At 29.7% G+C, this 25,248-nt stretch overlaps 1 protein-coding gene across 1 annotated transcript; it reads right to left on the bottom strand.

The window, feature by feature from the left end:
- Nucleotides 1-702: 702 nt before the first annotated feature.
- LOC142322586 (uncharacterized) lies at nucleotides 703-19,221 on the bottom strand. The gene is made up of 4 exons (XM_075361662.1): nucleotides 18,997-19,221; nucleotides 16,005-16,133; nucleotides 9,525-9,653; nucleotides 703-4,219 (listed from the first exon to the last, which is right to left on the bottom strand). Exons 1-4 carry the CDS (start codon nucleotides 19,219-19,221, stop codon nucleotides 3,611-3,613), a joined length of 1,092 nt encoding a protein of 363 aa, XP_075217777.1. The 3' UTR covers nucleotides 703-3,610.
- Between the last annotated feature and the right edge of the window lie 6,027 nt (nucleotides 19,222-25,248).

The raw sequence follows: 25,248 nt of genomic DNA, 5'->3' as shown, positions 1-25,248 counted from the left end.
TGAAAAAAATTAATAGATTTTTGCTGTAAGAAAAACAAAATAAATTACATTGAAGCAATTAAAAAAAGGATCTTGAGAGGTAGGAATTGCACAAAAGTTCTTGAAAACAGGAACTCTTTAGGAAATTAATTTTCAATCATGAGTTGAGAAATAGAAAAAGAAAATGGCTGTGGAAACGAACTGAAAAAAGAAAAAGAGTGAGTCAAAATTAAAAAAAAAAATGCTGAAACAAATTTTCTTTAAATTATTGTCCATAAATGCCTAAACAAGAAAATAAAGCAACATTACAATGATACATAAAAAGAATAACAAGTATAGGTAGTGTATAAAACACAGACCCTAATTGCTGTTCGGCCACTAGACATAAAAAAATGAAATTTTTATAAAACTGCATCTCAAAAAAATTATTTTTTTATAAGAGGCCACCACACTCAGAACTCCACAGTTGGAACACAACATTTAAAATGGAATAGTTAAGGTTACAGAATTCCAAACCTGGATGTACACACACTTTAATAGCACTTTCACCACATAGGTTGGGCAACTTTAAAAAAAAAAGGTAACTTAATTTAGTTTTAATCATCATAACTAATACAAAATATGTTTAATAAACTTGCACTCAGTCACACTAATAGAATCTATTTATTTTTACAAAAAGGAATGGTGTATGTTTTAAATAAAAAAGCAATCTGTTTTCTGTGGAACTTTGTTTATTAGATTAAAAAATGAATCACTTGGAATGTACATTTGAAAATTAATTGATAATACAACTTTTAAATTAAAATAAACATACATAAACTATCGTTTCAATTTCACACATATAATAAAAAAATCTAACTAAATAAATCTGAAATATTTTACATTATAAATAAAATGTTACTAACATCACATAAGAATTACAATTTATATTTTATAGATGTGTATTTCTAAAACTGAAATTTTTATTACAATAAAATATGTCTATTCACAAAGTAAATTAATTGCACATAAAATTTAAGTAAAACTATTTTTAATAAGTCGTATAAACTTCTTATAGCAAACCTTTAGCAAATTATTATGAAAAACTATTGAAATAGCAAAGAACGCCAAAGAAAAGCTCAACTGTTTAAAACCAGTAACTTAACTAAAAAACTCAATCCCCCAAATAAACAAAAAATAAAGAATATATAATCATATTTCTAAAAATTAATAAAGCATCTGGTGAGAATAACAATGCAATTTTTAAAATTATGATGATTAGATAATGTATGATCTGTTAGAGAAATTATTTGAAAACATTTCAGAGACAGAAAAAAATCCCACAAGAACGAGCAGTCTGCCCTAATTCACCTTCTACACAAAAAAGGAGACAAAATGGAAGTTAATAATTTCAGAGGAATTTCTCATCTTTCAGTAACCTATAAAATCTTGCACAAGTTGTAGAGAACAGAAGAACACATCAATAAACTATTTGGAGAATACATCAGGTGGTTAAAACAGGAAGATTTTGTGTGGAACAAGTAGTCTGTGTAAAATTAATAATCTGAGATAGAATAGTGAAATAGAAGAATTATGTAATTAAATTTTAAAAGGTATATGATTTTGCTGGTAGAAATGGACATAAATGACAAACCTTTTAACTGAACAAACTGGTGGCAAGAGTAATTTATTTTATTTTAAAGATTCTTAATTTTTTTAGGAAGGGTTTTTTACATTGTCAAGTAAACAAGAAACATTTTTTTATATTTTCTAACAGTGTATACTTTCAAAGATATGTCTGTAAAACTTCATAATATTTGATAAGTTATAACAACTTAAACTAGCAGAGATGCAGAGAGAATTTCAGAGCACGGTGAAAGAACTGGCATCTAAAGTTTTTATCCTCTATTGTTTAGGTTTGCAGCTTCTATCCTTCCAAAACCTCTTTGTATTGTGAACAGAATATATTTGACAATTTAATAGGACTATTACAATGATCTGAGACGTACATTTCAAAATGTTAGTTTTTGTTTTAGGTTATGGAGCATTTTTAATCATTTTGTTAATGCAAAAAAAGGAAAATAATTCACAACCAGGGGATAACAATAAAATAAAACATTTTTAAAGAAATCGAACTAATAAAGATTTTGAGGTCAATATTGATAACAGGCACAAATACCAGATTACACACTTCTTGTTTAGATTCATTCAAGACCAGTGTTATTTGAGAAAGGCAATGTTCAAGAAAAACACATTTAATATGTGATTTTTATAAGAAGTCTCAGTTGTGAACTTTATACATGTTTTTCTACACCACTTTTTCTGAACTGATGGAATTCCTCAGTGCCAACCAAATCACTCAATTGGCATTATTCTGGGCTTAAAATGTTCATAAATATCACCCACTTATTATAAACTAAAATTATATATAAATCTAAAGCTTTTTGAAATAGTATCTAATTTTTCTAAAAGTAGTTTGTAGGCTTGGCTGATTTTTGTGGCGAGTGATAGTATCTCAGCCTTTCATCTGGATGTCCGCGTTCAAATCCTGGTCAGGCGTGGTATTTTTCACATGCTACAAAATTGCTAATTTATCTCATCCTCTGATGCAATACCTAACAGTAGTCCTAGTACTGCTTTGTAGCTAAAAGTTTTTTTAAATTTAATTCTAGTCTACTTGTGTTGATGTTTACCTGCTATAAAACTACTAAATTTTAAATTTCACATAATTCCTTCAATAACTATCCCTTATACCATCAACCATCACGTTCAGACCTTGACTGATTGCCGTTCATTACCTTTGTGTTGATCAAAAAATGTAGTAATTTTTCTTTTCCTCAATAAATATACATGAACTACATAGTAAGAAGATTGCATCTTTATTAGGTTTTTAAAAACCTATTTAAATATCACCTGTGTTTGAGGCATACAAGGTAGAAACCTCCCTGCCTGAGGTTGTAACAAACAAAAATGAGAAAATGTAATGTTAAATTGTAAACCTTACATAAATTTTGTTATACTTTTTTTTAAATATGCACACTTGAAAGAATGCTATCAATTTTTTTCCTTAATCAATTTTCTTAATATAAGATTTTTAAAGGTCACAATGGTTCAACTGATTAAAAGATTTTTGATAAATGTTACAAACATTAATTCTTTTCTTTAGCATGGAAATGTTTTTTTTTTTAATCACAACTGCAATTATAAAGACTTTTATAAATATGCATGTTAAATTAGAAAGATAATTTAAAACCTTTTAGTAGAAGTTACAAATTAATTTTTCTCTTTTATATGAATATTATTAACATGTTTTTTTAAATCGCTTCTGAAATTAAATGACTTTTGACAGAAGTTACAAATATAACTTTTCTCCTTAGTATGAATATTTAAGTGCGATTTTAAAGTAGAACTTTTATTAAAAGACTTCTGACAAAAGTTTTACAAACATATTTTTTCTCGTTGGTGTGTAAATTAATATGCGCCCTTAAATTAAAAAGACAATTAAAAACCTTTTGACAGAATTTACAAACATAATTTTTATCTTTTGTATGAATATTTAAATGTGATTTTAAAGTAAAACTTTGATTAAAAGATTTCTGACAAAAGTTACAAACATAATTTTTCTCTTTTGTATGAATATTAAAATGTGTCTTTAAGTTGCTTTTGCAATTAAATGACTTTTAACAAAAGTTACAAATATAGTTTTCTCTTTTATATGAATATTAAGATGTCTCTCTAAATCGTATTTACGATTAAACGACTTTTGACAAACGTTACAAATATAACTGTTCTCCTCAGTATGAATATTTAAATGTAATTTTAAAACAGAACTCTGATTAAAAGACTTCTGACAAAAGTTGCAAATATAATTTTTCTCTTTGGTGTGTAAATTAATATGCACCTTTAAATTAGAAAGACGATTAAAAACCTTTTGGCAGAAGTTACAAACATAATTTTTCTCTTTAGTATGAATATTAACATGTTTTTTTAAATCGCTTTTGAAATTAAATGACTTTTGACAAAAGTTACATATAAAATTTTTCTGCTTAGCATGAATATTTAAATGTAATTTTGAAGCAGAACTTTGATCAAAAGAATTCCGATTCTCGACTAAATTTTCTATAGTTACATCACCATATACACACTTACATTCACTGGATTTTTTGTTTATAATTCCATCATTTACTGAATTATTCATGCATCTCTTACAAGTAATACAACTCTTGGTAGTTCCCTTGATGTTTCCTTTATCTTCAGTAATCTGTAGAATTAAAAATAACTAATAATTAAACGGTAATTGTGAATTAATGTAAAATTATTTCAATTACAATAACTTGCTATATCTTGTAAAAAGGCACTAAATGTGTTTAAAAATATATATAACATATATTCATAATAACCTTATAATAAGGAACTTTACTTATCTTATAGTATGCACTTGGCTGAAACTTAATTAGCATATACATGTTTTAAGAAAAATGAACAAATTAACTATACGAGGTCTGTAAATAAAGTAATTAGACTAGTTTATTTTGGCAGCCAAAGTGGCAACACTGTAAAGTTACTAGTAAACATATGGTTATAGAAACAGCTGATTTATATTTTAACTTTTCATGAAATGTTTTTGTTGTGCATTGAAAAAATGAGTGATACTAATTACGAGCAATGTTGTGCAATCAAGTTTTGTGTTAAACTATCTGTCATGAGCCCATGTTTTTAGGTGGTTTAAAGCATTTTCAGATCGCCGGGAGTCAGTTGCGGATGATCCATGCTCTGGAAGACTGTTAATATCAAGAAGTGACGACAATATTGAGCAAATCAAAGACTTAATATGGTACGACCGATGATTAACTGTCAGAATGATTGCAGAAGAATTGAATCTGAACTGCACCACAGTCCATCAAATTTTGACAAATGAAACGGACATGAAAAAAGTTTGTGCAAAATTGGCCCCAAAAACCCTCACTGTTGAACAGAAAAACAACAGGGTGGAAGTGTGCTGCGATCTTCTAGGGCAAATTGAAATCGATCCTGACTTTCTAAAAAAACGTTATTACTGGTGATGAATCTTGGAAATTTGAGTACAATCCAGAAACAAAATGCCAGAGCAGAGTGGCACACTTCAAACTCAACACGTCCCAAAAAAGCAAATATGAACAAATCAAAACCAAGCTAATTTGTTTATTCAATAGTAATGGCATTGTCCATAATGAGTTTTTGCCTATAAGATCAATATGTTTACCGAAAAATTCTTGAAATACTGGAAAAAGGAGTTGCCTGACTGAGACTGGACAATGCACATTGTCATACTGTACTCTCAATTAATGAGTTTTTGACAAAGAAAAACATTATCAATCACCTTATTTACCTGACTTAAGTCCTTCCAACTCTTTCCTGTTCCCAACTTTAAAAAAACACGTAAAAGGACAACATTTTGGAACAGTAGAAAACATTAAAAAATGTAACCAACCATCTGAAGGATAATCCAGTTTCTGAGTTCCAACACTGCTATAAAGAGTGGGAAAACCATCTGAAGCATTGCGTGGTTTCCCAAGGGAATCCTTGGAATCCACGTATAATTGGATTGTAAATAAAAAGTTTTTCTGAACTAGTTTCATTACTTTATTTACAGACTTCGTAGAGCAAATTTACAATAACATATAAACATATTTATTACTTCTATATCCAAACTGATCAGATCTATAAACCCACCAGCACATTTTAAAATATAAAATTTTACTTACAGGATGTCTGCATGTCCAAAACTAATGACTTATATTTAGGAAACCAGACACTGTAATTTCTTAAATGTTGGCTCAAATGACACGATATATCTCCAAGATTTGTTCAGTGTACTCTCAGAGTCAGCAGAATACGCATGTGTGGACAAGCCAACTCCAATGCAATTATTTATTTATGCTGTTATCACAAAGCTTTGTAACCCTCAAATATTTACTGGTACTCCAGGAATAAACTTCCCAATTGACGACCCTAATAATGTATATTCTTTATTCAAGTTAAGTTTTTACTGATAAATTTGGTGATATTGTAGTGAAGCAGACTAATCTTTACGCCAAAAATTTCTAAAAAAATAAAATACTACTAGTTTTCAAGATTTCACCTATGGAAACCAACTGATAATTATGAGAGGCTTTTCTTTCTATCTGTACATATGCTAACAAGAATTATTTGGAAGCCACAAACTGAAAGCTATTATACAAACAAGCAGCTCCCTTTTTACACCTCCAGGATTTGGAAAAATTTTACCCCATAAAAATCACTTCTGTCACGTTTCCTCCATTTTACTAATGATAATAATACTAACCCACCTCCAAAAAAAGTAAAACAGATTATTCACTACCTTGTTAACAGATTCAGAGAATATACACCTGAAAAAAATTTAGCAGTTGATGAAAGCTTACTGCAGTTGGAAAGGTAGGGTAAGCTTTATTCAGTTTAATAAAATAAAAACGGCACACTTTGGCATTAAGACATATGTTATTTCAGTCAGAAACTGGTTATATTTATATCATGATAGATTATGTAGGTGCTCACACAGAAATTGTAAAAAACCCAAATCATAGCTACACCACTTATTAGCGGTGTAGCCAAGAATCTTTTAAAAACTAGGTACCTGTTAGACAAAGGTTACTATATAATATTTATGAACAATTTTCATAAAAAAATAATCTGTTAATAGTTTTTAGGGGGTTTAGTGTTCATTTATATCATATATTTTTTAATTGTGAAAAATATATACATAGAGAAGATGTATATTTTTTCTTCAGTCATCATGTCAAGTTAGTTCATTATACACAGATTGAGCCAAAAGATCTATAACCCAATAATTTATATTCTTAAAAAATCTTTATTAACATAATATACTCTACTGTATTTTGGAGGTGAACAAAAATATATTTATATTTATTTTTCTCACAATAGATGTTGGAAATATTCTATATCTGCTGTAAACATGCCTCAACACATTTCTTCATGTTATGTGCTATTTTTCAGAGGGTTGCTGCACTTGTGGAATATTTTGTCTTAGATGTTGTGTTCGAGTCGGTAGATAGTGTGAGGGTTGTTCTTATCGACATTAACCTTCAGATGTCCCAAAAGAAAAAAGTCAGCAAGAGTTAAATCTGGCGATCTCAACAGCCACAGTCCATGAGAATGATGTGATCCCTAAAGAATCTGCGCAACATTGTGCTATTCACTGTGTATGGTGTTGCACTGTCTTGCTGCAGCCTCGTTCAACAGTTTAATAGTAACACGAATTGTATGATGATATCCTCGTAACTTCAGCTGTTATCAATTCCGTGAAAAAGATTGGTCCTAAAAGATTGATTCTTTTCTGTAAAATTGCACCCCAAACTCCAACCTTCTGTGAATGTAACAGGGGTCTCATGGAAAATGCAACGGTTTTCTGAACTCCAGTATCTGTCACTCTGGCTGTTTATTAGCCACTTAGGTGAAATTGCACTTCATCAGAGTAGTGTTCAGATGTTGACCACTGAACACAATATCTGAACACTGCTGCGAATTAAAAAAAACCATTAAGAGTAATGTAGTCTTTTTCTCCTATGAGGTTCTCAAACCTCATGGAAAACATTAATGCAATACGAACAGAGTTTCAGCTTCTTTGTGGTTCTGCCAATACTCCCTTAAGACATTTTGGTTTATTGACACAATTTTCTTATCGATTTTCTTGAAGAGTGCAGCAAGGATACGCAGATATTTTCCAAGGATAGATCACTTAAACTATAAGTAAGCTGGATCTCTCTTTTTCCTGTTTAGCCTCCGGTAACTACCGTTTCGATAATTCTTTAGAGGATGAATGAGGATGATATGTATGAGTGTAAATGAAGTGTAGTCTTGTACATTCTCAGTTCGACCATTTCTGAGATGTGTGGTTAATTGAAACCCAACCACCATAGAACAATTTTTTAACCACCAGTTAAAAATAACTGGCTTTACTAGGACTTGAACACTGTAACTCTCGACTTTCCAAATCAGCTGATTTGGGAAGACGCGTTAACCACTAGATCAACCTGATGGGGTTAGGTAAGCTGGATTCATCCACACTTCCAGTTACTCTAAAGCGAGCAACTACGTGTCAAATCATTGATTTATTAGGGACCTGCGATTCAGGAAAAGCTACCCTAAAGTCTCCCTGACATTTTAAGAATGACAGCAATTTAAAGTTACTTTCAACAATGAATGCAGTGTATAGTCTACGAGAAATGCATGGTTTGTTCGTTCACAGCTTACTCACTACTGTCATCAAAAGGGTGGCAAATTGCTCACTTATTGTGCACTAATCTTCTACCATACCTGTTGCCTACACACATTCTCCCACCAGCAAAAAAACTAAATCTCCCTCTGGAGTATGTTTTAAAATTTAGGGTTATATATCTTTTGGCTCACTCTGTTTTCTTTAAATAGGTTCTTAAATTTGTTTTTTTATCGTATTTCATTGCATAATCAGAATATGTGAAAAAATATGCCCTTTTTTTAATCATAATAATCGCTAAAACTGTTAAGGGGTTAAAAACATTATTACAGAAGATACCATTCAAAATCTGTCTAACTGTTAAAAATGACAGAAACATTCAAGAATAAAGACAAAAATGTGCCAAAGTAATAGAAAATTGTTTTAATTTTTTTTTTTAATATAAATTTACTATCAATGAAATATTGCAGAAGTAATTTTAAAAAAATATATATATATTACTCTCTTAATGTGTACGTTGCAATTTGTTCAACTAGTGAACAATAAAGCTACTCCTCCACAGTCCAGTGAGATGAGGATGATGTGTATGACACATAAAATATGTACAATCTTGTACACTCAGGCCGACCATTCCTGAGAGTATGGTTAAATGAACCCCAACTACTAAATTACATCAGTATCCACTGTTTAGTTTTTAAATCCATATAAAATCAACTAACTTTTACTAGAATTTGAACCCGAGAACCTTAGACTGTGAAAATCAGCTGTTAAATAACTGATTTACAACAAGTAGACAACCACTAGACCAGCCTGGTGAGCTAAATATACAATGAAATCTATGTAATCCAAAATTTAGAAATTAAGTAATAATGAAAATATAATACAGTGATACACCAATTTTCCAGATGTCCAGTTCGACTGGACTGTTGAAATCCAGACTAGGCAATTTAAAAAAAAAACTAATACATATTTGAAAAATTTAAATATCAAAATCTTTGCTTCAACAGGAATTTTTTTATTTACCTTTTATTTTCCAGGGTTTTTTAACTGACGGTTTTGCAATTCATTTAGCAAAAAATAATGTGTATATATATATATATATGGCCATTGTTAAACTAGTTATAAATGAAAATTTCTATACATTGTATTTTTTATACTATATTACTGATCTTTTTTCTTACATAAAATATGTAAATATTTAAACATTAGAATACTATGTACAGTATATCTGATAAAAAGTTTTTAAATTACCCTTTCCAATTATCCTGACTTGGCTTTGCAAAGTCCATCTGGATAATTAGTCTCCACTGTATGTGAAATCTAACACCCTTACCCCTTCATTTTCAACTTCTAGATTTTTTGATTTAACTAAGTTCGTCTCTTCTATTGTTAAAGAATGTTTTTCAATACCACCATTATCAATATCAAGCGGTTCCTCTTTCACTTGTACTAAATCTCCTTGCTGTAATGAAAAACAAAAAAATGAATCCTACAAAGTAAATATGTTTATCATTATTTGTATAATTTATAAAATTAAAATAAATTGTATCTATAATTCACTTACCACACAAATTAATAGTGCAGCCACAGAAAAGTTATTAGCGACTTTAATTTGGCAAGTTTTGCATGGGAAAACCTAGAAAATATTTCTTTTGCTAAATGTTATCCAAATTTAAATGTTAAAAATGCTGTTTTCTGCAGTAAATCAAATTGTTATAAGTATTTCTGTAATATTTCAGTTTAATTTATTCATTAAATATTTTGAATTTTACAATGAATAAAAATTGGACTTGTAAAAAAAATTCTCCAAATAATTTTTGTTATGTTTGCGGAGAATTCACCACGAAAATTCAATGAAAACCAATATCAAATCTGCTGAAAACATTTTAGAAACATTAATTTGATTGTCCCTTGAGAGACCGAGATAAATCCTGGGTTCCACGTGTAATATATATATCAAGTGCTACATTAAACCAACACAGTGGTTAAAAGGAAAAAAAGACCATTTGTCTTTTTGCATACATATGTTTTGGTGGGAGCCTACTAACCATTATGATGACTGCTATTTTTGCTTAACAAATGTTTCTGGTTTCAATTCAAACAATAAAAGCAGTACCGCATACCCAAATGTTCATTCAACTCTGAGACCAGAACTTCGTGGTGTTGATTTACCGATTCCAATCACTTCAACCTCTAGGAAAGAAATTTCTGATTCCCTCAGAAGGCTCAACCGATGAATCCTCAACTTCAATAGATATTAATTACATTCCAAAAGAATCAAATTCTAAACCTCACCTCATCACAGAAACAGAACTGAATAACGTAATTCATTTGCATTTGTCAAAACAACATGCAGAACTCCTAGCTTCACGTCTTAAAGAATGGAATTTATTAATCAAGAATACTAAAATTTCAGTATATTGAAATTGAAACGAAAATTTACTGAAATACTTTATAAGAGATGGTTTAATTTCTTCCTGTCACTAGGGGACCCTAGTGTGCCCTGGGGGCTAATGTCTGAACTGGAAATTGAATATCTTATTCATGATCGCCGTTTATTTATACTCATCAAAAAGAAGCTTAAAGGCAGTTTTATTGCATAACTCGAATAAGTTTTCCTCTATACACCAGTAGCAATACTCTATTTATGAAAGAAACATGAATTATGTCAACAATTTTAAAAGCTATTATGTATGATGAACACTCATGACAAATCATCGTTGACCTGAATGTGATAGCACTTCTCCACAATCTCCAAAGTGGCTTTATAAAATACATATGTTTCTTGTGTTTGTGGGATAGTCAAGCTACAGATAAACACTATGTAGTTAAAGAGTGGCCAAAAAGAAATCGGTTTACCCCGGGAAAGGAATGTTATTAATATTCCCTGTCGAAGAAGATCGTATTATTTTATCACCTCTGCACATAAAACTAGGCCTGTTGAAGAATTTTGTAAAAGCATTAGATAAAGATGGAGACGGCTTTAAATATTTAGCTGAAGTTTTTTCACGATTAAGTGAAGCCATGTTAAAAGAGGGAATATATTCATCAGACCAGAAATAAGAAAATTAATTCATGAAAGTATATTTGACAGCAAACTGAATCCTAAAGAACTGGCAACATGGAAGTTATTCAAAGATGTCATCACAGGTTTTCTTGGAAATAAAAACGCTGAAAACCATGATCCACTTATAAATGAATTCTTAGTGAGCTACAAAAATTTAGGCTGCAGAATGTCACTGAAAATTCATTTTTTACATTCTCATTTGGACTTTTTCCCTTTAAACTCAGATAACATAAGAGATAAACAAGGATAAAGGTTCCACCAAGATACGTGACTACTGCTGGATGATAAAAAGAGAAGGCTTAACAGAACACAAAAGGAAAGTCAGAAAAAATAAATTAAGATGAACATAAATGTCTGCAAAATAGAGGTAGGAATTTTTATGGCAATTATTTTTGTATTCCATTATTTAAGAAGTTTGACAATAATTAAAAGGGTCATAACTAAAAATCTGAAAAACTGATTTCCTTTTAAGATTTAACGTAAAAAATACATTCTAATTCACCTATTTTTACCTCGGTTCCCAATTTTTCTTTTTGACCTGTGTTATCGACCTATTAGCATCGGTTCCCAATTTTTCTTTTTGACCTGTGTTATCGACCTATTAGCAAATGTAAAGTTTTTGCCAAGCTCTTAGGTTATTTTGTATGAAAATTACACCTTACAAAAAAGAAATTTATATTTCCTGAACAAAATGGTTTTTTGTAAGTTAAATCTATGTAAACGAATTTGTAAGAATATATGGAAGACAGTGTTGATGTGCAAATGATGGTTATTATTTTGATGCAATTTATATTGATTTTTGTTGTCGTTTTATATAGTTAATATCAAATTAGTTATTAGAAAACTTGCTGTGTGAGGATTTAATAATAAATTATTATTCATTCATACAAACAGAATTCCCTATATTAAAATTGATAATTTTATCTCTAAGCCTATCTATGTTAGATCTGAAGTAGGACAAGGTGTGCATTTGGGTTCAACAGGTATCCTGGTAGTGTATTTATAAATAACATCAGTTAATTTATACGCTAGTTAATTTTTTTTTTTTCAACAGATCTGATTTTTTTTTGTTTAAGCCTATTACAAATCTAGTAGATATTCAGTTATTTCAAATCGACTTGAACTATGTGTAAAAATTATGTCAAATAGTATTTCCTCAAGTTGAAAAAAAAAAAAATTGTTTTCAAATTCAATTTGGAAGGTTTGCAAATGTTTACTGAATAATACTGCAACACAAAAGATATCTTTTATTAATGGCTTAGTTGTATATTTCGATAGTAAGTTATCCTTCAGTGAATACATTGTTTATACTGTATCTAAGTCACTAAAAATGGTAAATTTTATTAAGAGATTCTCTACAAATTTTAGAAATATTACCTCTGCAGAACTGTGGGTTACACTTTTATATATCCAGTACTAAATTATGGCTCTGCTGTCTGGCGACCTTTGACCGACTTGCAATGAAAATTACAAGAAATATCACATAGAATCTTTCTTAGATATGCTGCCTATATAATCTGTGATTCTATGCACATTACTAATCATAACTTTACTCATACTTCAAATTTGTTAAAAATAAAAAGATTTGAACCATCTCTGACGAGGATAGATTTAATATTTGCCAATGAGATTTTGGTAGTTATTTTGACTATCCTAAGTGCAACTTTTTGACTTTGTATACAAACTGTTTAGGCATAATTTTCCATATTTTTATGATTCGATCGATTTTCACAGGAAATCACCTATTAAGTACTGTTAATACCTTATACAGAGCTATTCTAGCTTACGAATAATTTTGTTATTTACTTACGTTTATTCTTTTTTTTAATATGATCTTGTATTGATAAGTTTTATGCTTGTCTATCTGAATTAAATATTTAAATTTACAACACTTACCAAAATGTATAAACTTACCAAATACCAAACAACCAGCCTTTGCTTTAGGATAAAAAGACAATCACAAAATTGTCAGCAAGTATCACAAAATTCTAGCAAGTACTTTGAAAATTATTAAACTATCAAGAACCCAACCTAAGATTTCAATTCCAAATTCAGCAATATGAACTAAAAAATCCAAACCACCTAATGATATATAAATAGACAAAATCATCCAGAAAATAAACACGGTAGCAGGTAATGGCTTGATTGCAGCAGAATTACAGAAAAAATCATGAAAACAGCCAAAAAAAAAACTTAAGAACTTCCATAGAAAATTGAAAAATCTCTCAAGATTTGAAAAATGCTTTAACACATCAACTACGTAAATAAAGAGATGAAACAGATGTAAACTACTACAAAGGGATTTCCCTCTTACCTATCCTTTCGAAAGCATATCAAAGTAGAACTGAATTAATCGTACTCTGACAACTGAGAGAATACAAAGAAGGATTCATAAAAGGAAAAACATGTATAGAACAAATTTCAAACCTTAAAACAATAATAAGGGGGAAAATGACAAGATATAAAAAGTAATTCTCTTCACAGATTTTTCAAAAAAAAAAAAAGTATACTTTTCTACTGATAGAACTTCCTTATTTAACATCCTAGAAGAATTTGTTGAAGATCCCAAAACAATTAACATTTTCAAAAAGACTCTTTCCAAACACAAGTAAAATTCATGTTAGAAGTAATAGAAGAATTAGAAATTACAACAGAAGACAACAAATTGGTTTAACATCAACTCTTTTTATCAGTATCCAAGAGTAAGTAATAATAGAATGGGATAAGAATATGAAAAAAGTTGAAACAACCTAAATAAAATTGGGTTGGAAATTGAAAGAAATTGCAATTAACTGCTTAACCTTAGCCGATGGATATTACAATTTTCTTGGAGAACCTCAAAAAGGCAGCAGAACAAGTAAACAAACTAAAATAAATTGCATGGAAAATAAGGCTAAAAATTTCTTTCAAAAAGGCAGAATTTGTAACCAACAAAGATTCCACCTACAACCCAAAAAATAAAATATGGAAAAATCAAAGTAAAATTTAAATATATGGGAGAAATAATAAATTAGATAAAGAAGTCAAACAAGAATGAGAAAAATAAAATAAGTCCACCAACAAAAGATATTTTCAACAAAAAGAACATCTTAGTAGATGCCAAAATCAAGCACTAAAATATGGTTATCAAACCATTGGACCAGTTAGCGTCAGATGCATCTTCAGCTTAAAATCATTTAAAATAAATCAAACAGAAAGTAAAAACTTCAAGATAAAATTGCACTTCATCAGAATTGTAAACATAACCCAACATCTGAACACTGCTGCGAATAAAACAAAAACCATTAAGAGTAATGTAGTCTTTTTTCCTATGAGGTACTCAAAGCTCATGCAAAACATTAATGCAATACGAACAGAGTTTCACCTTCTTTGTGGTTCTGCCAACACTCCCTTAAGACATTTTGGTTTATTGACACAATTTTCTTATCGATTTTCTTGAAGAGCGCAGCAAGGATACGCAGATATTTTTCAAGGACAGATCACTTAAACTATAGGTAAGCTGGACCATTTATATTCATCCACACTACCAGTTACTCTAAAACGAGCAACTAGGGGACAAATCATTTCATCAGGTTCCTGTTCAGGAAAAACTACCGTAAATTCTCCCTGACATTTTAAGAATGACATCAATTTAAAATTACTTTCAACAATGAATGCAGTGTATATTCTACGAGAAATGAATGGTTTGTTCGTTCACAGCTTTTGGAATGAAATCAGCTGTTAAACAACTGATTTACGACAAGTAGACAACCACTAGACCAGCCTGGTGGGCTAAATATATAAATAAATATATTATGAACTGTATGTAATCCAAAATTTACAAATCAAGTAATAATGAAAATATAATACAGTGGTACACCAATTTTCCAGATGTCCAGTTCAACTGGACTGTTCAAATCCAGACTAGGCAATTTAAAAAAAAAACTAATACATATTTGAAAAATTTAAACACCAAAATTATTGCTACAACAAGAATTTTTTTATTGATCTTTAATTTTACTGCTTTTTTAACTGACTGTTTTGCAATCAATTTAGCAAAAAATAATGTGTATATATATATATATACACATTATTATATATATAATAGCGCGCGAGTCACAGCGCATGCTACTGAATCGCACAAGGAGTACTGACAGAGCGGAAACGGCCAATACGCAGCTGATTCGAAGAACGCGCTAGATTAATTAATTTTTTTCATATAGTTATAATTCTTTCGCCATCGATAAAAAAAGTGTTTTCGAAAGGAAATTTGACAGAGAACACGATAAATATTAAAAACTTGATACGTGGGGGGGGGGGGCAATTGTTAAAAATCGATTTAAACATTTTAATTGTTTATAACAATTTCAATTTGTAAATAATTTCTTTTCAAGTACTTTTTAATTAAAGCTCGTTCTTTTACCTTTAAAATGAAAAAAAAAATGAAATCTGTAGCTCAATGGTAAATCAAAAATGTGTCTGTCAATTTTCGACCAGATCTGTACGGTTTGTAAAAGAATGTCCCATAATATATATATGACCCTTGTTAAACTAGTTGTAAATGCAATTTCTATACATTGTATTTTTTGTGCTATATTACAGATCTCTTTCTTCTTACATTGTATGTAAATATTAAACATTAGAATACTATGTACAGTATATATGATAAAACGTTTTTAAATTATCCTTCCAATTATCTTGACTTGGCCTTGCAAAAGTGCATCTGGATAATTAGTATGCACTGTACGCAAAATCTAACACCCTTACCCCTTCATTATCAACTTCTAGATTCTTAGATTTAACTAAGTTCGTCTCTTCTATTGCAAAAGGATTTTCTTCAATATCACCATTATCAATATCAAGCGGTTCCTCTTTCACTTGTACTAAATCTCCTTGCTGTAATAAAAAACAAAAAAATGAATGCTACAATACAAAGTACATATGTTTATGATTATTTGCATAATTTATAAAATTAAAATAAATTGTATCTATAATTCACTTACCACACACATTAATAGTGCAGCCACAGAAAAGTTATTAGCGACTTTAATTTAGCATGTTTTGCATGGGAAAACCTTGAAAATTTTTCTTTTGCTAAATGTTATCCAATTTTAAATGTTAAAATGCTGTTATCTACAGTAAATCAAAAGCCTGTTCAGATTACTATTCAGAAATGAATAGCCACAGTTTTAAAAATTGGTTTACAAATGACTTTTTAAATTACTTACAAGATGGGAGCTTAATGCAAGTTATACCTTACTGCGGTGAATAAAGTTACCACAAACAGCTGGAGGAAACCTGAAATCTAACAGTGGCTCCAAGAAAAACTAGTTACTTGCAACCGCTTTTACAGATTTTTTAGATTTCAGTGTTTATAATAAATTGTATAATGTTTACAGATATGATTTTAATGCCTTTTTTTAATCTGTTATTCTTTTTATACGGGTAATTCTTTGATAAGAGATATTATGCATATTTGTAAAAACAAAAATATATGAAACAGTAACAGTAGCAATAATAGTATTTATGTATGTAATATTATTTACCAAAAATTTAATTTATAATATAAATGAAATATAAAGTAATCTGACAAAACTATGTGAAAGATAATATTAAACCATGCCCGCATGCCTTTGGTATATATAGCAATGAACAGGATGCACACTCATCTACCAGTTGCAACTGTACTTTTTTAATGATAGTTTCATACTTTTCCCACCTCAATTGTTTTTTTTCTGTAAAATATTGATTGAAACTAAAGATGAAGCTCTCTCGTAAAAACCGCACTGGACACTTAAATAATATTTATAAAATTTTGTGCTAAATCTTAATTTATAATTATTGAGAAACTATCACTTAGCTCCTAAAGTGGAGAATTTTTATCTATCGATTTTGATTTTATAGTAATTCAAAATTGACTTTCTCAAAACAATGCAAAAAAATCATGATTTTTCCGCTTTTCACGCCCCTAATTTTAAAAATAATGAGGTTAACTAAAATCGTCTGAATCCAGTTAGCACAAAAATAACTGCAGTTTCCGACAACTTCTTCATTTTTTGCTCAATTTTTTAACTGAGATACAATAGTTTAAACATAAGCACCATCTTTTACGGCAATCACTAAAATAATATGTTGATAATCATGTATCAAAAATACTTATAAAAAAAGATTTAATTTTCAAAGCAGTTCTCTAGTGAAATTATTAAGAAAAAGTACCATAAGCTACAAAAACAATATAAATTTACTTATTATGAAGAATTATTTAAAAATAAAGTGTAAAGTGTATGTAATACTCTTGGTCGTAAAAATTTATTATTAAATTATACTAAAGTTGAGTAGTCTTAACTGATAATTCCAAAGATTTTTTTTAAATTTGCTAATAAAATTGACAATGGTAGATCTTATCCATCGCATATGCATTTTGAGATTGAGTGTGCCGATATAGGGACTGATATTGTAAAACTTTTGGTTACAAATTTTTGGTACCTATACTAACATACTAAATGATTTTTCCTCGACTGAAATTACTTTTAACTGTAATGATCGCTGCAGTAACATTATTTTAACTGAGAATGATGTTGAAGAGGCAATTTGTAGATTTAAAAATAATTCTTTGATTAACCCAGAAAACATTCACCCTCTTTTAGCAAAAAAATGACTTTTTGTACAGTTTTTAACCAAGCTCTTCATCTTTCTTTAAATGCTGGTGTTTTTCCTAGTGTTTGGGAAATTTGCTACATGTGCCCATTATTTAAAAACGGTGACATTTAGATATCAATAATCATAATTACACTGGGCAACATAAAATTTGGAACTGAAAAGGGAGTAAGCGTACTTCTATGCAGTATTTTATATGCAGAATCTGAATATGTATTTCAAAACAACCCATCATGTAACTTTCTTAAGTTACAATCCCTTAAATTTATTTGTTCCATCATTCATTGAACAAACAATACATAATATTATACGTATTTTTGTTTATTCACATCTGATTTATATTGTGATGTATGCTGTAGATGTACATTTTGATATATAACAGTCTAATGACGTCATTTCATGTCAAGCCAGACATTATAGACATGTCAGTGAGTCAAGAATGTTTTTTCAGTATGAGTTCAGCTATTGCTATGACTTGCTGTGTACTTTAGTTGTGGTATTTAGTTTACTTTAGTTTGTGGTTTTTGATATTACTTTATTGAACATCAAGATTTATTAAGCATGTGTATTTTGTACTGTGTTTTATTGCACTCCATGATGAAACAATTTTATAAAGTATGTTAAGTAATTAAGTATTTATAGATTAAAACTAAATTATTTTTATAATTAAGTATTTCTGTAATATTTCAGTTTAATTTATTCATTAAATATTTTGAATTTTACAATGAATAAAAATTGGACTTCTAAATATTTTTTTGTTACGTTTGCGGAGAATTCACCACGAAAATTCAATGAAAACCAGTATCAAATCTGCTGAAAACTGTTTAGAACATTAATTTGATTGTCCCTTGAGAGACCGAGATAAATCCTGGGCTCCACGTGTAATATAAAAGGAAAAAATACCATTTTACTTGATACTAATGCAAGCTTTCTTTATTAAAAAGATGAGAACTGGCAAATAATATTAACACATTGATTGCCATGTGGCTCACATTAAATCTGTTTGTGAGACCATGTCACACAGCCCTTGTCTCACTGATTCTTTGAGTCTTAATAAAGTATGATTTTTATTTTTTTAAATCTATTTTTTTTTTCTTTTTACTTGTTTGCTGTCCATTGGCCGAGGCCACTGTAGAACCCTATCACAGCCAGCCTTGATGGCCCAGCCGAATTGCTCAGCCATCAATTCCACCTCCTCCCTGTGTTCCATGAGCCAGTCCAACTCCTGCAAGGCAACTGCGTACTCACGCCGCAGCTTGTGTTGATCCAGGCCCCTTAGGTTATAGTGACCCAAATCTAGAGCTCTTAGGTCCGTAAACGATCTCATAGGTATAAGCCTATGATCTCTCACACTGGGCTCAGGCCAGACAGTTTAACTACTTGTACTTTGCACCAAGTGGCTCGTCACCAAAGTGACGTTTCTGTAACTTTCTCCCAGTTTGGAAGAGAAATTTGGCGGTTGTTCTGCATCATTAATTAAGTACAGATTCCTGGCTTCAACAAACTGTTCGAGACCAGTTCATGCCTCTGGGGTCAGCGAGTCATGCAGAAATTCAAAGAGGGGATCCTAATGATGAGGTGACATATTCTGCTTGGATATCTACTGACAGACCTCAACAGGTGCAGCTCACTGCAATATTAGAAGAATATCTGGAAATATTAGTTGAATACCTAGAAAAACTAATACCGTTATCTTTCATTACAAAATCTCAGACCAGATATTTGAAAAAAATCAAAAGCAATCTGAAAGTAGATGAAGCCATTGTTCTTATTGATTTTAGTGAAAACTACTCTTTTTTTTTCAAAATGAAGCCCAAGGCTATCACTGGACAAGCAAACAGCTGTTCTCTTCATTTGGTTGTGATCTACACATGTCATGACAACAATGAAGACCTAATGGTTTCAGTTTGAGCTAGTGTCCGATTACTTGGAAGCAAGATGTACCATTTGTTCATAAAATAAAAAAAGGTTGTTGCTGGATACTTGAAAAAACGTTTTCCAGAGGTAAAAGCAAGATTTATTATAGTGATGGATGTGCAGCACAGTACAAGAACTGTAAAACCTTTGTCAATCAATGCCTTCATGAAAAGAACTTTGGATTAAAAGCTACATGGTCTTTTTTTTGCCAGCAGCCATGGGAAGCACCTTCTGATGATATTGGTGGCACTGTCAATCGCATTGTGACAAAAGCAAGTCTCCAATGTAGTCCTGGTAATGCCCAAAAATTGTGATTAGAACAAAAATAGAAAACAAAATTCACAATGATTAAAAAAGGAACAATGATAGAGGCACGCCAAAAACTAGAGGCTCATTTCTCCAAAACCAAGACAGTTCCTGGGACACATAGAAACATTTATGTAATTCCACTGAGATAACAGATGTAGATAGCAAATGAGCCTTTGTAAAGACTTTTAGAAGACTTAAGTTCTTCTTTCATTCACAGATTTTATTCAACTCATTGCATGTTAACTTTTAAAGTTTTGTCAAAATTAAATTATACACTTTCAAGTCTTAATGTTTAAAAAATGGTACTTTGTACACAAACTTATGAATGATTTTATGTACTAAATTAAACAAATATAGAAGGTAATATACATTTTAGAAATGAGACATAAATTAGTTTACAGGATCTTGATGCTATTTCGAGTTGGGTCACATTAATGTGAATTATTTGTCAGTTGTTTCATGATTTATTAAATGTATTGGCATCAAAAAACCACAGATTTTCTTTCAGAACCTACTTGTTCATACTTTTAGGATTATACATAAAAAAAGGATATTCTGGTTACTGTAGTGCCTTTATCTTAAATCGCATTTTAAAATTTGGTTTTTTCTTAAAAAAATTGTGAAATCCAGGTTTGAAATTATATTTACTCCAGCAATTAAGATAAGTTGCTAAATGCATTTTTACCTTATTCTGTATATTTTTCTGAAAATTTTAGTGGAAAACCCATTGTGATACGATGAAAATTGACAAAGTTATAAGTTTTTTATTAAATCAAATAACAATCACTAAAAGCCTCAAAAACAATGACGTACTTTTTAACAAATTTAAAATATTAATGATTTTTTAAATTAGTTTAAAATAAGTTCTGAGACCACGGTTTCATTTTAATTTTTAGCTGGGTGATTTGAAACCCATTCTAGTTAAAGAAAGTCATGCACTTGATCTCAATTCTAAGCTAACTTTCGTGCCATTAAACTTACAAGTAACTTTATATTCCACAATAAATAAAAACAAATTGAAACTAGATACCATTATGTGAGGAAGCTGGTGAAAGAAGGAAGCTACATTTCATCTGAAAAACATGCAGCAGATATGTTTACAAAAGGACTATCATCTGCTTAAAGGAATGAAGACTCTCATGAGTATGAAAATTCAACTTGATTTATAGACTTCTGATAGCTTGAAGAGGGAACATCAAGTATTATTAATATTTACATACAACTTTCATGTTATATTGTTTCAAATATTATTTATAATTCTTATTTTTGTGAGATGCTATTTAATTTCTGACGCTTTTTAATAGAAAATATAATTTGCAATATATTAATTAGGCATACATATTAGTTAGTTGAAAAGATGTTTTTAGTTTTGTTGTTCGGTTTTTACAATAATTCAATTAGTTTTTACAACAGTTTTTTGTAACCGATCCGTTTATTTTAGTGAATATGACCTAAAACTAATAAAAATGACAGACATTTCCTTGAAGTTACCAAACAAATCTGTTTTCTATTAATTGTAAAATAATTGAAAGCTTCAACAATCTATTACAAAATTGTGAACTATCAACTGTATTTTTTTATTAATTTCGGAAAAAACGGATAAGAAAAAAATTTTAATTTGAAATACAATAGGGACAATTATTACTATTTACAACTAATAATATTAATAATGTGTCCACAATTACGAAGAGATTTTTTTAATAAGACATAACTTCAATAAAAGATTTTACAACGAACTAAAATGAATTTACATCACAGAATAAAGCCCACACTACCGATTCATCATTACTAAAATAAAAAATCAAACTTAATTATAATATATTATTAAAAAAATCAAAACTTACATTCTATTAAAATATAATAGAATAGTATAAAATTACTTACTTATCAGATAAACAAATATGAACCCCAACGAACAAATAATACTGAAATTATAACACAGACCTATTAACCTTAGAGCAACCGGACAGCATAGAACAGTTGATCAATAATGCCACACATGCAATCTTACATGTCAATGCACGATGTCTGTTGGAAAAAAATATATACATTAGATATATAAATTGCAGAATAGACTGAATAAATAATTTTTCATTCAATGAGCATTTAAAGTAGTTTTATACAAAAATAAAGAATTTACAGAAACTTTCATAAAATTCTTAGAAGCAATTGTTATTTATTAATTTATTTTTTAAAATGGACTGTCATTTAATTATAATGTTTTTGTTGAACACAAAAGTAATATAACACAAAAAAGAACATAGTTAAACATAAAAATTCAAATTACATTTACATTTACATCAATAAATTACAACCTTTCATTCTTTCCCTGTAGCCTCCGGGAATTACCGTTCAGGTATTACTTATGAGGATATGTAAATATGTAATCTTGTATACAGTACCAGTTCGACCATTCCTGAGATGTGTGGTAAATTGAAACCCAACCACCAAACAACACCGGAATCCACGAACTATTATTCAAATCCATATAAAAGTAATTGCCTTTACTAGGAAATAAATTACATGTAATAATTTTTAATTACTTATGTATTTTTGTCTATGACGGTCGGCGATGATATTAGTTTAAAAATATAAACTTCTGTAACTACAACCCACCCAAATTTTATATATATCTATTTAAAAAATAAAAATACTTAAATAAACTTAACTTATAAATAATTAGGTCTCTTTTATTTCACGTCGGTGGAGAGGAAATCTTTAGCGAACACCGTCCGACCGCAGAAATGATGTCGAATTCTCATCGACCACTGTTTCTAGCGATCACAATATCTATTGTGTTGCATTGAGTCTAACAACCACTAATTTGCGAATTAAGGAAATAGTCTTCCTCGCAGTTGTATTTTAACACTGGCGTCATCTGACAATAGCGGCGGTTTTTTTAAATCAGTATAAGCATACGTTATCCCACCGGCTGGACTTGTGGTGAACTCATCATCCTAAATCAGCTGATTTCGAATTCGAGAGTTCTAAGGTTTAAGTCCTAGTAAATACAGTTATTTTTATACATATCATGGATACACGTGTTCGTTGGCAGTTGGGTTTTCAATTAACTATACATCTCAAGAATGGTCAACCTTAAACGGTACAAGACGACACTTCATTTACATTCATACATATCAAACTCTGAAGTAATACCTTATGGTGGTTCCAGAGGCTAAACAGAAAAAGAAAGTATAAGCATATGTTAGAATGTAGTTGAAATAAATAACAGCTGATAATAGACCTTTTTTAGTGGAATTTTAACATATCTTTAGTCTGTTCTTTTAGGACGATGCATAAATGAATGTTTACAAATGTCTTGAAGGAGAAAACCTCAACGGCAAAAGTTAACTTGCATTATGTCATGCTTTCCTTAGAAGGGTTCACTTCTTATAAATCTTCAAATTAAAAAAATCAGTAGGACATAAGTGTCAAATGTGGTTTGAAAGGTTGTCAGACGTTGATGAGATACTGATTAATAATACATTGAGATTTCTTTTGTGGCAGTATGTTGAGGGTCTTGTAAATTATTATGTACAAAGCTAGATCTGTGATTTTGCGTAAAAATCTGGATTGAAAACAATATAATTATGTTGAATTTTGTTAATATTACCAGTAACTGAATGCCATAATTCCAGATTGGATTTGGGATGGCTTTGTAAATAATTAACTTGATCAAAGACAATTTTGAGTTTCAATTTAGAAATTCAATTGACAAAACTTTGTATCGAGTTGTCCCTTTTTTTTCAAATGCGAGCCTTTTGTAAAGGTGAATCCCAAAGTATTTTGCAGAATCTAATTATGGTAGCTGAATGTCAATGACTATAACAAGTGAATATTTGTTTGGAGTGAAACTATCATGTTCTTTTATTTTCATTAGTTTATTTCCCATAACTTTTTCCATGCTTCAATGTGGTTTAACTTTTCTTCAAGGTACTGTGACGTAGTATCTGGTGACTCATGAATAACTTACACAAACAAAGAAAAGTACACTAATAAAATATGCTTGTTAGTATTAGAAGTAACAGGCATATCAGAAGTGTATGTAGAATAATATACTTCCTTGAGTAATGCCTGCAGTTATTGAAAATAATTCAGTCTGGAATTTAACCTTGAAATATCTATTATTTAAAAAAAACATATGTTTAAATACTGATTAATTTCAAAAAGGCCAGTACGTCACACTATCTTAAATGCTTGGCAGATATCAAGAAAACTGGTAGAGCAGACTTTTTTTGTCTAAATCTGTCTGAATATTAGCAAAAACTCTATGAATATATGGTACTATGATCTAATTGAAAGCCAGACTGGTAGTCGGATATTAGTTTTTGTTGTAAAAAGGTTTTAAACTTGTATGCAAGATATTTCTTGAAAACTTATGAAAGTACAGGTAACATGCTAATTGGTCAATATGATATTGTATAATTAGGTGATTTGCCTGGTTTGATTGGTTCTGGCTATTTTCCATAGACCCAGAAAATATTAATTTCTGATAATGATTGTATAGTAGTTTATATTGTAGATAGTTAATGAATTAGATGGTATGTGAACTATAAGGAATCATTCGTAAACTATCAAACTGAATTTTAAAAAAGTATTTGTTTTTAAAATTCAATTTTGGAAGTGTTTTAATAGTTTATAATAAGAAAATTTGCACTAATTTTACAAAAGCAGCAAAATTTATTTGAATACATAAAGTTGTTTAAAAAAATCTGTTCGTTATGTGATTCTTCACTCATTTTTTTTATTCTGCATGCCAATCTGTAATTTTTTTTAAACTTTTAAATTAGAAATCTTTTTGGATGGACTTGAAATTATTTAATACATATTATTAGAATGAGACTTCTCCTTGATGAAGCAGTACTTGTTGACACTTTACGTTTCTTATAGAAGACCTAATATGTGCTTAATCCCTTTTAGCAACTAAGTTACAGAGTCATGGGGTATTTATACAGAAATTAAAAAATATTGTTGTTATACGAACAAATATAAAACTTTCCAAACTACCATATTGTTGAAATTGCACATTAATTTGGCGTAAAACATGTTTTTATTTATAGTATAATTCTCATGCATATCTGTATACGTATTAAATAGATCAATGACATCAACCATTTAAGTATACATC

This window comes from Lycorma delicatula, chromosome 4 (genome assembly GCF_047948215.1).
Source record: "Lycorma delicatula isolate Av1 chromosome 4, ASM4794821v1, whole genome shotgun sequence".
Classification (NCBI taxonomy): Eukaryota; Metazoa; Arthropoda; class Insecta; order Hemiptera; family Fulgoridae; genus Lycorma; species Lycorma delicatula.
Note: the sequence above shows the minus strand (reverse complement) of the source record. Positions and strands in the feature narration are given on the sequence as shown.

Excerpts from the sequence above, each read along its gene's own strand:
- LOC142322586 (XM_075361662.1), bottom strand. The coding sequence starts at position 19,221 with ATGAGATCGTTTACGGACCTAAGAGCTCTAGATTTGGGTCACTATAAC. Across the intron at positions 16,134-18,996 it reads GGCCAATGGACAGCAAACAA|CAAGGAGATTTAGTACAAGT; the intron begins GTAAAAAGAAAA and ends TTTTTATTACAG. Across the intron at positions 9,654-16,004 it reads TAGAAGTTGATAATGAAGGG|CAAGGAGATTTAGTACAAGT; the intron begins GTAAGGGTGTTA and ends TTTTCATTACAG.